The sequence below is a fragment of the Mobula hypostoma genome, chromosome 9 (genome assembly GCF_963921235.1).
Source record: "Mobula hypostoma chromosome 9, sMobHyp1.1, whole genome shotgun sequence".
Classification (NCBI taxonomy): domain Eukaryota; kingdom Metazoa; phylum Chordata; class Chondrichthyes; order Myliobatiformes; family Myliobatidae; genus Mobula; species Mobula hypostoma.
The window spans coordinates 2,521,210-2,536,628 of record NC_086105.1 but is presented as its reverse complement, the minus strand read 5'-3'; the positions used below and the strand labels follow the sequence as shown (position 1 = coordinate 2,536,628).

Below are 15,419 nucleotides of genomic sequence, written 5' to 3'. Positions count from 1 at the left end.
GTGCGGAGGGTGTCTGTACTGGGGTGTGTTAGCCCATGTGGGCAGGGTGTCAGTACTGGGGAGTGTTAGCCCATGTGAGCAGGGTGTCAGTACTGGGGAGTGTTAGCCCATGTGGGCAGGGTGTCAGTACTGGGGAGCGTTAGCCCATGTGGGCAGGGTGTCAGTACTGGGGAGTGTTAGCCTATGTGGACAGGGTGTCTGTACTGGGGAGTGTTAGCCCATGTGAGCAGGGTGTCAGTACTGCGGAGTGTTAGCCCATGTGGGCAGGGTGTCAGTACTGGACAATGTTAGCCCATGTGGGCAGGGTGTCAGTACTGGGGAGTGTTAGCCCATGTGAGCAGGGTGTCAGTACTGGACAATGTTAGCCCATGTGGGCAGGGTGTCTGCTGGGGAGTGTTAGCCCATGTGAGCAGGGTGTCTGGACTGGGGAGTGTTAGCCCATGTGAGCAGGGTATCAGTACTGGGGAGTGTTAGCCCATGTGGGCAGTGTCAGTCCTGGGGAGTGTTAGCCTATGTGGACAGGGTGTCAGTACTGGGGAGTGTTAGCCCATGTGCGCAGGGTGTCAGTACTGGGGGGTGTTAGCCCATGTGGGCAGGGTGTCAGTACTGGGGGGTGTTAGCCCATGTGGGCAGGGTGTCAGTCCTGGATGATGTTAGCCCATGTGGGCAGGGTGTCAGTACTGGGGGGTGTTAGCCCATGTGGGCAGGGTGTCAGTACTGGACGATGTTAGCCCATGTGAGCAGGGTGTCAGTACTGGGGGGTGTTAGCCCATGTGGGCAGGGTGTCAGTCCTGGATGATGTTAGCCCATGTGAGCAGGGTGTCTGTACTGGGGAGTGTTAGCCCATGTGGGCAGGGTGTCTGTACTGGGGAGTGTTAGCCCATGTGGGCAGGGTGTCAGTACTGGGGAGTGTTAGCCCATGTGGGCAGGGTGTCAGTACTGGACAATGTTAGCCCATGTGGGCAGGGTGTCAGTACTGGGGAGTGTTAGCCTATGTGGACAGGGTGTCAGTACTGGGGAGTGTTAGCCCATGTGCGCAGGGTGTCAGTACTGGGGAGTGTTAGCCCATGTGCGCAGGGTATCAGTACTGGGGAGTGTTAGCCCATGTGAGCAGGGTGTCTGTACTGGGGAGTGTTAGCCCATGTGAGCAGGGTATCAGTACTGGGGAGTGTTGCCCATGTGGGCAGGGTGTCAGTACTGGACAATGTTAGCCCATGTGGGCAGGGTGTCAGTACTGGGGAGTGTTAGCCTATGTGGACAGGGTGTCAGTACTGGGGAGTGTTAGCCCATGTGAGCAGGGTGTCAGTACTGGGGAGTGTTAGCCCATGTGGGCAGGGTGTCAGTACTGGACAATGTTAGCCCATGTGGGCAGGGTGTCAGTACTGGGGAGTGTTAGCCCATGTGGGCAGGGTGTCAGTACTGGGGAGTGTTAGCCTATGTGGACAGGGTGTCTGTACTGGGGAGTGTTAGCCCATGTGAGCAGGGTGTCAGTACTGGGGAGTGTTAGCCTATGTGGACAGGGTGTCTGTACTGGGGTGTGTTAGCCCATGTGAGCAGGGTGTCAGTACTGGGGAGTGTCAGCCTATGTGGACAGGGTGTCTGTACTGGGGAGTGTTAGCCCATGTGAGCAGGGTGTCAGTACTGGGGAGTGTTAGCCTATGTGGACAGGGTGTCTGTACTGGGGAGTGTTAGCCCATGTGAGCAGGGTGTCAGTACTGGGGAGTGTTAGCCCATGTGAGCAGGGTGTCAGTACTGGACAATGTTAGCCCATGTGGGCAGGGTGTCAGTACTGGGGAGTGTTAGACCATGTGGGCTGGGTGTCAGTACTGGGGAGTGTTAGCCCATGTGGGCAGGGTGTCAGTACTGGGGAGTGATAGCCCATGTGAGCAGGGTGTCTGTACTGGGGAGTGTTAGCCCATGTGAGCAGGGTGTCTGTACTGGAGAGTGTTAGCCCATGTGGGCAGGGTGTCAGTACTGGGGAGTGTTAGCCCATGTGAGCAGGGTGTCTGTACTGGGGAATGTTAGCCCATATGGGCAGGGTGTCAGTACTGGGGAGTGTTAGCCCATGTGGACAGGGTGTCTGTGCTGGGGAGTGTTAGCCCATGTGAGCAGGGTGTCAGTACTGGGGAGTGTTAGCCCATGTGGGCTGGGTGTCAGTACTGGACGATGTTAGCCCATGTGGGCAGGGTGTCAGTACTGCGGGGTGTTAGCCCATGTGGGCAGGGTGTCAGTACTGGGGAGTGTTAGCCTATGTGGACAGGGTGTCTGTACTGGGGAGTGTTAGCCCATGTGAGCAGGGTGTCAGTACTGTGGAGTGTTAGCCCATATGGGCAGGGTGTCAGTACTGGGGAGTGTTAGCCTATGTGGACAGGGTGTCTGTACTGGGGAGTGTTAGCCCATGTGGGCAGGGTGTCAGTACTGTGGAGTGTTAGCCCATATGGGCAGGGTGTCAGTACTGGGGAGTGTTAGCCTATGTGGACAGGGTGTCTGTACTGGGGAGTGTTAGCCCATGTGAGCAGGGTGTCAGTACTGGACGATGTTAGCCCATGTGGGCAGGGTGTCAGTACTGGGGGGTGTTAGACCATGTGGGCTGGGTGTCAGTACTGGGCGATGTTAGCCCATGTGGGCAGGGTGTCTGTACTGGGGAGTGTTAGCCCATGTGAGCAGGGTGTCTATACTGGGTAGTGTTAGCCCATGTGAGCAGGGTGTCAGTACTGGACGATGTTAGACCATGTGGGCAGGGTGTCAGTACTGGACAATGTTAGCCCATGTGAGCAGGGTGTCAGTACTGGGGAGTGTTAGCCCATGTGGGCAGGGTGTCAGTACTGGGGAGTGATAGCCCATATGAGCAGGGTGTCAGTACTGAGGAGTGATAGCCCATGTGGGCAGGGTGTCAGTACTGGGGAGTGATAGCCCATGTGGGCAGGGTGTCAGTACTGTGGGGTGTTAGCCCATGTTGGCAGGGTGTCAGTACTGGGGAGTGTTAGCCCATGTGAGCAGGGTGTCAGTACTGGACGATGTTAGACCATGTGGGCAGGGTGTCAGTACTGGACAATGTTAGCCCATGTGAGCAGGGTGTCAGTACTGGGGAGTGTTAGCCCATGTGGGCAGGGTGTCAGTACTGGACGATGTTAGCCCATGTGGGCAGGGTGTCAGTACTGGACGATGTTAGCCCATGTGGGCAGGGTGTCAGTACTGGACAATGTTAGCCCATGTGGGCAGGGTGTCAGTACTGGGGAGTGTTAGCCCATGTGGGCAGGGTGTCAGTACTCGGGAGTGATAGCCCATATGAGCAGGGTGTCAGTACTGAGGAGTGATAGCCCATGTGGGCAGGGTGTCAGTACTGGGGAGTGATAGCCCATGTGGGCAGGGTGTCAGTACTGTGGGGTGTTAGCCCATGTTGGCAGGCTGTCAGTACTGGACAATGTTAGCAGATGTGAGCAGGCAGGACAACCTCACTTGATTGTTCCCGTGAGCGGTGAGGTTGCCCTGTCTGCTGTAGTATTGGGCTAACATTCTCTAGTACTGAGATACTGTTTACACATGGGGGGTTCCATTGGACCAGCCACCCCACTTACATGTCCAACGTAGGATTCCAATACAGATAGAGGGTGCTACATTCGTGCAGTGGTTAGCGCCAGGCTATGATAGCTCGGGGCGTCTGAGTTCAGAGTTCAATTCTGGCATCCTCTGTACATCCTCCCTGTGGAATGCCTGGATTTTCCCCGGATCCTTCAGTTTCCTCCCACAGTTCAAAGGCATAAACAGTGAGGAGGTTAATTGGTCATTGCAAATTGTCCCATGACTAAATTAGGGTTAAATCAGGGTGTGGGGAGTTTCTGGGGAGGCACAGGTTTAAGGGCCAGAAATGCCTATTCCGCTCAGTACCCCTAATTACAATCGATAGGTAGATACATATATACATACATGCATACATACATATGTGTGAGGTGATTGCGTTTGGAAAGTCAAACCAGTGTAGGAATTTTTGCTGGGATGCTGCATGGTAACGCGTCCTTCTGGCCAATGGCCTGCATTGTGCAATTATACCCATGTGGCCAATTAACCTATTGACCCGCCTTTCGAACATGGGGGGAAACCAGAGCACCCGGAGGTCATGAAGCAAACCAACAAACTCCCACAATCAGCAGCGGGAACTGGGCCCATGTCGCTGGTCCTGTAACAGCATTTACACTAACTGCTGCTCCACACTGCCAACCGGAATGTACTTTGAAAGTTCAATATTCAAAAGATGGTGAAGAAGCTGTAGGGTGCGTTGGCCTTCAGTGGGGGACTGAGTTCAAGGGCTGTTCTGTAACATTGTAGCTCCACAACACTCCAGGACCACACTTGGGATATTGTGTTCAATTCTGTTCACTTCAATAGGAAGGATGGGGAAGCTTCAGAGGAGATTTACCAGGATGCTGCCTAGATTTGAGAGCGGGCCTTATGAGGATAGATTGAGAGAGCTCAGGCTTTTCTCTTTGGAGTGAAGGAAGATGAGAGGTGATTGATAGAGGTGTCAAGATAAGAGACATAGATATAGTGGACAGCCAGAGACTTTTTCCCAGGGCAGAAATGGCTAATACGAGAGGACATCATTTTGAGGTGACTGGAGGAAAGGATAGGGGGCATGTCAGAGGTAAGTTTTTTTCACACAGGGAGTGGTGAGTGTGTGGAATGCCCTGCTAGCGGGTGGTGGTAGAGGCAGTACTCGGGGCATTTAAAAACCTCTCGGATAGGCACATAGATGATAGAGAACTGGAGGGCTATGTGGGAGGGAAGGGTTAGATTGATCTTAGAGTTTGTTAAAAGATCAGCACAACGCGTACTGTGCTGTAGTGTTCTGTGTTCGCTATAGAGTTCGTACAGAGGTACACAAAATTATGTATTCAAAAAGAGTTATACAAAATGATGAAGGGTATCAAAAGGGTAAATGCAAGCAGGCTTTTTTCCACTGAGGTTGGGTGGGACTACAACTAGAGGTTATGGGTCAAAGGTGAAAGGTGAAATGTTTAAGGGGAACATGAGGGGAAACTTCTTCACTCAGAGGGTGGTGAGAGTGTGGAACGAGCTGCCAGAGGAAGTGATGGATGTGGGTTCGATTTCAGCATTTAAGAGAAATTTGGATGCGGGTGTATGGAGGGCTATGGTCCCGGTGCAGGTCGATGGGACGAGGCAGATCGTTCGGCACGGACTAGATTGGCTGAAGGGCCTGTTTCTGCGCTGCAGTGTTCCACAACTCTGTGTTACCACATACTACCTAGGGAGTAATGATAGGGCAATAGGAGCGTATGGAAGAGAGGGGCCTGGGAGTACACAAAGACAGGTGGTGAAAAAGGTGTCCAGTCAGCGTGCTGAGGACAGAAGTTGGAACGTTGTGTTGCAGTTATATAGGTAGTTGGTGATGTTGCACTTGGAGTAATGTGTATAGTTTTGGGAACCTGTTATAGGAGAGATGTGGTTAAACTGGAAAGAGTGCAGAAAAGATGTATGAGAATGTTGCCAGGACCGGAGAGTTTGAGTTATAGGGACAGGTTGGCCAGGCATGGTCATTGAAACATCAGGGAGTGAGGGGCGACTTTATAGAACTGTTCAAAATTATGAGTAGTATAGATAAGGTGACACTCTTTTCCCCAGGGTAGAGGAGTTCATAGATAAGGTGACAGTCTTTTCCCCCAGGGTGGGGGAGCCCAAACCTAGGGGACATAGTTTTAGGGTGAGGGGGAAAAGATTTAAAGGGGTTGTGAGGAGCAACTTTTTGACATAGAGGATGGTGAGTATATGATACGAGTGATTGACGCAGGAACAAAAGTATCATTTAAGAAACACATGGAGGGCAAGATTGGACGGATATGGGCAGTAATGCTGTTTAAGTTGCCAGACAGATGACAGAAAGTGGTACCTGTGAACAGGTTTACAGTCTCCCCATCTGCTCAATGACAGCAATGATGGATTCCCTGACTGAGGGAGCTGACAAAGGTGGAGGAGTATAGGCTGGATCACTATCTGATCTGCCTCCCACCCATTTAACCAGACGTGCATACCTCTTCTCAGTTTTCCTGCAAGGGAGCCATGGTACACCTACACAAAGTCACTATGAGGTGGGTAGAGGGACAGACCACACCCTTACCTCTGCCAGTGGGTGCCAGTGGGCGATGGGTTTACGGGGGTAGGCCAACATCTCGTTCCAGTGTTCACGTCCCAGTCCCTCTGCATCCTGCCCCACACGACACACGCCAATGACCTCATTGTGACCCACTCTGTGAATAGACAGAAGACGCAGCCAGCTTATTTTATATTTGATTTAGAGTTACAACATGGTCCCTGGCCCTTCTGGGCCAACGGGCCTGCGCTGCCCAATTGCACCATGTGACCAATTTACCTCCTGACTCGACAAAAGTCCTGATGAAGGGTCTCGGCCCAAAACGCTGACTGTTTATTCCCCCTGATAGATGCTACCTGACCTGCTGAGTTCCTCCAGAATTTTACTCCGTTGGGTTTAGAGATACAGCAGGCTAACAGGCCCATGCGACCAATTAGCCTACTGACCCAAATGTTTTTGGACTGTGGGAGGAAACTAAAGCACCTGGTTAAACCCCCACAGTCATGGGGAGAACATAAAACTCCTTACATGGTGGGAATTAAACCTGGGTCGCTGGTGTTGTGATAGCACTATGCTTACTGTGCAGTACCAGTTTCTATTAATATCCAAATAATGTTTTTTATACGTATAACATAAGAAGCGGGAACATTGAGGAGACCAGATTTGTGTGTCTGTTCCACCATTATTTCATTCTTCAATTTCCCTGGCAACGCACACACAATGCTGGAGGATCTCAGCAGGGCAGGCAGTATCTATGGCAATGAGCAAACAGTCGACATCTCAGGCCAAGACCCTTCATCAGAACTTCGATTTCCTTTTTGACTAAGCCAATATTTAACATCAGTGGCATCATTATGAAGTGATTGATCTTTACTTGACCAACATTTCCAGCCATGAGACAGTACTTCTGCTCCAACGTATTTACTAGGAAAATTGGTAATATAATTGTGGGGTAAATGTTTAAATTTGTTGTTTGTTGCTTTAGGTTTCCAGCATATACAATGTCTCTTGTGTCTATAACCTACTAACCCGTATGTCTTGGAAATGTGGAAGAAACCAGAGCACCCGGAGGAAATCCGTGTGCTCACAAATGTACAAATTCTTCGCAGATGGCAGCAGGAATTGAACCTAAATTACTGGCTCTGTAATAACGTTACACTAACCTAGGGCTTCCCAGCTGGGGTCCATGGCCCCCTTGCTTACTGGTGTTGGTCCATGGCATAAAAAAGGCTGGGCACCCCTGCGCTAACCTCTATGTCACCATTGCTGTCCAAGTTATGGAGGTCAAAGGTCAAACCTGCAAAAGATGAGCAAAAGTACAACTCCTGAACAGCTACCCAATAGCACTGCACCCACTCTTCAACCCCTCCCTGTCTCCCTCTGCCACAATGACTGCAGTGTGTACCGTCCACAAATCACTCTCCTGCATTCTAACTTGTTTCTTTCACTGGAGCATTCCAATGGGTTGCATCACCATCTGGTGTGGAGGTCCACTGCACAGGACTGGAAAAAGCCGCAGAGGGGTGTAAACTCAGCCAGCTCCATCACGGGCACCAGCCTCCCCAGCACCCATAAGACCATAACACCATAAGATATAGGAGCAGAAGTAGGCTGTTCGGCCCATCGAGTCTGCTCCACCATTCAATCATGGGCTGATCCAATTCTTCCAGTCATCCCCACTCCATTGCCTTCACCCCATACCCTTTGATGCCCTGGCTAATCAAGAACTTGTCTATCTCTGCCTTAAATACACCCAATAACTTGGCCTTCACAGCCACTCATGACAACAAATTCCACCAATTTACCACCCTCTGACTAAAGTAATTTCTCTGCACCTCAGTTCTAAGTGGACGTCCTTCAAATCTGAAGTCGTGCCCTCTTGTCCTAGAATCCCCTACCATCGGAAATAACTTTGCCATATCTAATCTGTTCAGGCCTTTTAACATTCGGAATGTTTCTATGAGATCCCCCCTCATTCTCCTGAACTCCAGGGAATACAGCCCAAGAGCTGCCAGACATTTCTCACACAATCACAAGATCACAAGACAAAGGAGCAGAAGTAGGCCATTCGGCCCATCAAGTCTGCTCCACAGCTCCCCCATGAGCTAAACTATTCACCCATCTAGTTCCAATTTCCGGCTTTTTTCCCCATATCCCTTGATACCCTGACTAATTAGATACCTGTCAATCTCCTCCTTAAACACCCTCAATGATCGGGCCTCCACAGTCATATGTGGCAACGAATTCCACAAATCCACGACAACCCTTTCATTCCTGGAATCATTCTTGAGAATCTTCTCTGAACCCTCTCCAATGTCAGTATATCCTTTCTAAACTAAGGAGCCCAAAACTGCACACAATATTCCAAGTGTGGTCTCACGAGGGCCTTATAGAGCCTTAACATCACATCCCTGCTCTTATATTCTATACCTCTAGAAATGAATGCCAACATTGCATTCGCTTTCTTCATAACCAACTCAGCCTGGAGGTTAACCTTTAGGGTATCTTGCACAAGGACCCAAGTCCCTTTGCATCTCTGCATTTTGAATTCTCTCCCCATCTAAATAATAGTCTGCCTGTTTATTTCTTCCACCAAAGTGCATGACCATACACTTTCCAACACTGTATTTCATTTGCCACTTCTTTGTCCATTCTCCTTAACTATCTAAGTCTCTCTGCAGGCTCTCTGTTTCCTCAACACTACCCGCTCCTCCACCTATCTTTGTATCATTGGCAAATTTAGCCACAAATCCATTAATACCGTAGTCTAAATCATTGACATACATCGTAAAAAGCGGCGGTCCCTGTGGAACTCCACTGGTAACCAGCAGCCAGCCAGAACAGGATCCCTTTATTCCCACTCTCTGTTTTCTGCTGACCAGCCAATGCTCCACCCGTGCTAGTAACTTCCCTGTAATTCCATGGGCTTTTATCTTGCTAAGCAGCCTCATGTGCGGCACCTTGTCAAAGGCCTTCTGAAAATCCAAGTACACCACATCTACTGCATCTCCTTTGTCTACCCTGCTTGTAATTTCCTCAAAGAATTGCGGTAGGTTTGTCAGGCAGGATTTTCCTTTCAGGAAACCATGGTGGCTTTGGCCTATGTGCCTCCAGGTACTCCGTAATTTCATCCCTAATAATCAATTCCAACAAACTCCCAACCACTGATGCCAGGCTAACAGGTCTATAATTTCCTTCCTTTCCTTTCACCCAGAACACCTTCAAAAGGTGATGCCTCCAAAATGCGGCGTCCATCATTAAGGACCCCCCCCCTCCATCACCCAGGACATTCCTTGATCTCATTGTTACCATCAGGAAGGAGGTACAGGAGCCTGAAGATACACACTCAATGATTCAGGAACAGATTCTTCCCCTCTGCCATCTGATTTCTGAATGGCCAGTGAACCCATTTACAATACTTCAATTTTTTCCCTCTCTTTTTGTATGACTTGTTACATTTTACATATACATACATAATATATATATATCTCAATCTTATAACTTTTATCAGGTCTCCCAGGTTGATCTGACTGCCCATAATAGACTGCTATTCACTGGCCTTGGACTCAGGAGATTGTCTCCTCTCGGACGACCATCCTGGTCCAATTCTCCATCTGTGTGTTACTCAAGACTGCCAGTGTCTGCAGAATTGGTTGCGTTTAATGTTCTCTGTACTGCTTCCTTCCTCAGGTACTCATGATATCGATGCACTGATTCTTGGAAAAGCGATGACAGGGCTACGGTGTTTCACCATACAGAAATATGGCCAATCATTCAGCAAAGTGACCAGTGGGAAAACAGCACCTTGCCAGATGCCGAGGTGATGGGGATCACTGATGGTAGATGTTGTCCTTCTAGAGGCAACATGAATCATCATCTCCACCTTTAGAACATACAACACAGTGCAGGCACTTTAACCCATGATGTTCTCCCGACCTTTTAATCTGCTCTAAGATCAATCTAACCCTTCCCTCCTAATTATCCTTCCATTACTAGTATCCACACCAGGTGCACCAAATTCAAAAGCAGTTACTTTTCCCCAAGCAGTAAGAGTGATCAACACCTCCACCCACCTAACCCAGACCTCCACATCTCTCGCTTATCATTCCTCTCAGTCACCTTACGTACAGAAGCCAGCCGATGGTATAGTGTCATCAGTACGGACTTTGAGGCAAATGGTCCTGAGTTCAAATCCGGCCGGCTCCTTGCACGCCTTCCATGCTAGGTTGAGCGAAAAGCTAGCTACTCAGTCTTGTTAAATATCAGTCAAATGCTATGGAAATGGTAAAAATGCCACCCGATGTTCCACAAGGTTATGTACAGACACGTTACGTATTAACTACTGTGCCTAGCGTTACCCTGTGACAAGCTGCATCACTGTTTGGTATGGAAACAAGCTGCACTGCACCAAAAACCAAGAAGTGTCAGAAAAGGAAGGATCCACCCACCCTGCTCATGGACTGTTTGTCCCACTCCCATCAGGAGGAGGTTATGTAGCATCCACACCAGGACCACCAGACTCAAAAACAGTTACTCTGATCAACACCTCCACCCACTAACCCACCCCTCCACAGCCACCACTACTTTATTATTACCTATCAGAGTCACCTTATGTACAGACACTCCTGCGCCTAGTGTCACTCTATGCGTCACACAATCTATGTATATAAACTATCTTATGTATTTATATTTATTGTTTTCTTCTTCTTATTATTATTATTATTATGTTCTTTATCTGCTTCAGACATGGAGTAACAATTATTTCATTCTCCTTTACATTTGTGTGCAGAAAATGACATTAAACAATCTTGGATTTTGAATCTTGAATTTCCCTTTCATTCATATGCCTATCCAAAAGTCTTGACCACAGCACCTAGCACAGTGAAAAAACCTACCTCTGACATCACCCAAATTCATTCTTCCAATCACATTAATATTACGTTTGCTCGTATTAAGCATTTCTGCCCTGGAAAAAAGTCTTTAGCTGTTGGCTCCATCTTGTACACCTCTATCAAGTCACCTCTCATCCTCCTTTGCTCTATAGAGAAAAACCCTAGCTTTTCATGCTGTCTATTCCAGGCAGGATCCTGGTAAATCTCCTCTGCACTCTCTCCAAAGCTTCCACACCCTTTCTATAATGAGATGACCATAGCTGAACACAATACCGACAGCAATCCCGAACAAATATTCTCAGCCGTGTAGTCACGAAGCCGTTTGAGTGAAAGCAGAGAGCAGTGGACAGACGGAGACTCACCGATCGTAGTCCATGATGGTGATGGACAGGCTGACCTGCTCCATGCTCTCTGGGGGAATGTCGAAGATGATGGCCTCATTGTAAACGGGGTTCAGGGTGTTCTTCTTGGTGGTAGTCTTCCGCTTCTTCAATCTCTTTCCATCACAGATGAGAGAAACCTTTACATATGGGTCTGAAAGACAAAGAGAGTCTCACACCTCCCTAAGCCTTTCCTTCATGGACAAGGCACAAGTGAGGAGTGTCGTGAAACACTTCCCCCTGTGGGCAGCTCTGACAACACCAAAGAGGCTAATCGCATCCCTGATGAGAGTTTGTTCAATCAGCACCTCACCTTCAACCCTAAATACTCCCTTCCTCCCTCACACCACACAGGGGTTGCAGAATGCAGTCCAGCCAACTATGCCGGGCAGCTACCACCTCCAAAAACATAACCCCTACAACCAGGGACAGCAGGCACAGGGCAACACCATAGTTGCTCCCAAATGCACCTCCACCCCGCCATCTTTTCCAGCTGACCATGGGAGAAAGGGAAGGAGGAGAGGCACCAGAGGGAGGTTATGAGCAGGTGAGGAGAAGAGAAGGGGCACGAAGGAAAGCAGAACAGGGAAAGGAAAATGAGAGAAGTTACAGGAGGCTATCGAAACTGACATTCGTACCAGAGGGTTGGAGGCTACCCAGATGGAATATGAGTTGCTGCTCCTCCAACCTGAGAATGACTTCCTCACAGTAGTAGAGGAGCCCATGGACAGACATATCGGAATGGGAATGGGAAGGTAAATTTAATTTGATAAATTGTATCAAATTGGATTGAATTTGACCTGTGCCTGGGTTAAAGTCAAGTTTATTGTCAGATGCACAAGTCCATGTGTGCACAGATGCAATGAAGAACTTTCTTGCAGCAACATCAGAGACACAGAGCGTCAGATGAAAAATATATTTTAAACATAAATTATGCACCGATATTGCAAGAAAGTCTAGGAACAATAAAAACATCTACTGAGGTGAAAAGTAATCAAAGTGATTGTGGTGTTGCTATACTGTAGCAATTAGGGTGTATCAGTTGGTTCAAGAATTGAATGGTTGAAGGAAAGACAAGCCATATTGTGTTCAATTGCAGACAGCTGCAACATTCATGGACTCAGGGTCTTGGACTGTATTTTATTTGTGTGACAGTATTTTATAGATATCTTTTATGTACCTGCCATCTTCTAGATGCTCTGTGTGCCTGGTGCTGTGTGTGACTGTTGGTGCTATGTTTTGCACCATGGCCCTGGAGTAAAGCTGTCTCATTTGACTGTATTCATGGGTATTCATGGATGTTTGAAAGGCAATTGAACTTGAAGAAGCTGTTTCTGAATCTCATGGTGTGGGACTTCAGGCTTCTGTATCTCCTGCTCAATGGGAGCTGTGAGAAGATAGCATGGCCCAGATGGAGGAGATCTTCGATGAAAGATGTTGCTGTCTTGAGGCATCAAGTTCTTGAAGGCAAATGTAATGTTTTGAAAGGACTGGAACACAAAAGTAAGGGTATCATTCCGACGTTTTATAAGGCATTGGTCAAAATGCATTTAGCATATTCTAAGCAGTTCAGGGCCCCATATCTAAGAAAGAACATGTTGGCATTGGAGACTGTCCAGAGGAGGTTTGTGAAAATGATCCCTGGACTGAAAGAGCTAATCTATGAGGAGCATTTAATGACCCTGGGCCTGTACTTGCTGTAGTTTATAAAAATGAGGGGGATCTCTCATTGAATCCTACCAAATATTGAAAGGCCAAGCTTGAGTGGACATGGAGAGGACATCTCCAGTAGTGGGAAATTCTGGGATCAGAAAGCAGAATATCAGAAAAGAACAATGTCCTTTTAGTACACAGATGAAGAGGAACTTCTTTAGCCAGAGGGTGGTGAAGCTGTGGAATTCATTTTCACAGCTGTGGAGGCCAAGTCATTGGGTGTATTTAGAGCAGAGATTGATAGGTAAGGGATCAAAGGATACAGGGAAAAGACAGGAGAATGAGGTTGAGAGGGAAAATAAATCAGCCATGATGGAACAGGGGAGAACTCAATGGGCCAAATGGCCTCACTCTGTTCCTCTGTCTTGTGGTGCTATCCATCACCAGCTTTGCAAAGCCAGTTCTGAATGGGCAATGAAGGCTGGACTTGGTGAGGACTTCCAGATCTCTCATTCACAGTGAGGAGTGCAGAGCTGCAGGCTAACCCTTCTACAACCTGCAACCCTCAGGTCGCCATAACCCTTTGCACTTGTCCCGGAGTCAACACTGTTCCAAAACACCCATGTTTGTCAACGGCACTTGCCTCTCCAAACCCCTGTGTCGTGCTTAAGCTTACCAGAGAATCCGGTGATGTCCATGGCTTTCAGGTTCCTGCATTTGATGACCGTCAGAGTCATCCGCCCGGCTGTAGGAAGGTAACACAGAGAGAACATAATCTCTCCCAAATCCACACTCTCCTGTGGGCAGAGGCAGCAATTAAAGGCACACATTAACATCTCTGACATTTCAAATTATAGAATCATTGAGTACTACAGTGCAGAAACAGGCCTTTTGGCCCATTTAGTCAATGCTGAACTGTTATTCCTCCTGGTCCCATCGACCCGCTCCTGGACCATCGCCCTTCGTACCCACCCCACCCCCCCATCCACGTACCTATCCAAATTAAATTTTCTTCAGGCATTCATTGTAGAACAAAGAAATACAAGAGAATCAGTGAAAAACTACACACAAACTGACAAACAACCTGAGTGCAAAAGAAGAGAGACTATGCAAATACAAAAAAACAAATGATAAGAAAAGTAAATAAGCAAACAAATATACTGAGAACATGAGTTGTGGAGTTCTGGAAAGTGATTCTGTGGGTTGTGGAATCAGGTCAGTGCTGAAAGGATGGAAGTTACACACACTGGTTCAGGAGCCTGATCGTGAGGGGTACTAATGGTTCCTGAGCCTGGTGGTGTGGGTCCCCAGGCTTCTGTACTTCCTTCCTGATGGCAGCTTCAAGAAGAGAGTTTAGCCCGGATAGTGGGTGTCATGATGATGGATGCTGCTTTCTTGAGACAGCTCTCCATGTAGGTGTGCTCAGTTCTGCCTGTGTTGGACTGGGTTTTATCTACCACTTTCTGTAGACGTTTCCATTCCTGGCCGTTGACGTTTCCATACCAGGCCATGATGCAACTAGAAAGGATGGTCCTCATTGCGCATCTCTAGAAGTTTGTTAAAGTGTTCCATGGACCAGCTCTGGCTCTACCATGGACTTGTCTCCAAGTGTGTTTTTTTTTGCACTAATGTCTTGGTTTACAGCCCTTTTTTTGCACTACGTGGTACAATTTATGTTCAGTGTGTTGTCTGTACCTAAGTGCCTGTGATGATGATTCAAGCAAGCTTTTCATTCCATCTGTATCTCACCTGGAACTTTTCATTCCACCTGTACCTCACTGGGACCTTTTCATTCTACCTGTACCACACCTGTACCTTTTCATTCTACCTGTACCTCACCAGGATTATTTCATTCTACCTGTACCTCACCTGGACCTTTTCATTCTATTTGCACCTTACCAGAACCTTTTAGATAGATAGATAGATAGATACTTCATTAATCCCGAGGGAAATTTGGTTTCGTTACAGCCGCACCAACCAAAAATAGAGCAATATAGCAAATAAATAGCGTAAATATAGCAATACAAAAAATCCCAACTATCAAACAACAAAATGCAAACTATGCCAGATGGAAAATAAGTCCAGGACCAGTCTATTGGCTCAGGGTGTCTGACCCTCCACGGGAGGAGCTGCACGTTCGATGGCCACAGGCAGGAATGACCTCCCGTGCCTCCAAGTGTTGTATCACGGTGGAATGTGGCCGAAGTCCAACAGTAAAAAGTTCAATATCCAGTCTGCAGACACGTTCCTCGATCGTAATATACCCTGGATTGCACCATCCGTTGTTAGCCAGATCAGTAAGCACCCCAATCCTTCACGCCGCTCACCACTCTCGGTACACTTCCGGTCAGGTGGAACGGTATTACCCACCGAACTCCTCTTCTCCAA

At 48.1% G+C, this 15,419-nt stretch overlaps 1 protein-coding gene across 1 annotated transcript in view; it reads right to left on the bottom strand.

The window, feature by feature from the left end:
* Positions 1-15,419, bottom strand: part of syt10 (synaptotagmin X) — a 100,699-nt gene that overhangs the window by 12,502 nt on the left and 72,778 nt on the right. The window contains exons 4-6 of the mRNA XM_063059586.1: positions 13,708-13,828; positions 11,361-11,532; positions 6,134-6,263 (exon numbers count right to left, since the gene is read on the bottom strand). Coding sequence (XP_062915656.1) covers positions 6,134-6,263; positions 11,361-11,532; positions 13,708-13,828 — 423 coding nt within the window. The remainder of the gene's footprint in view (positions 1-6,133; positions 6,264-11,360; positions 11,533-13,707; positions 13,829-15,419) is intronic.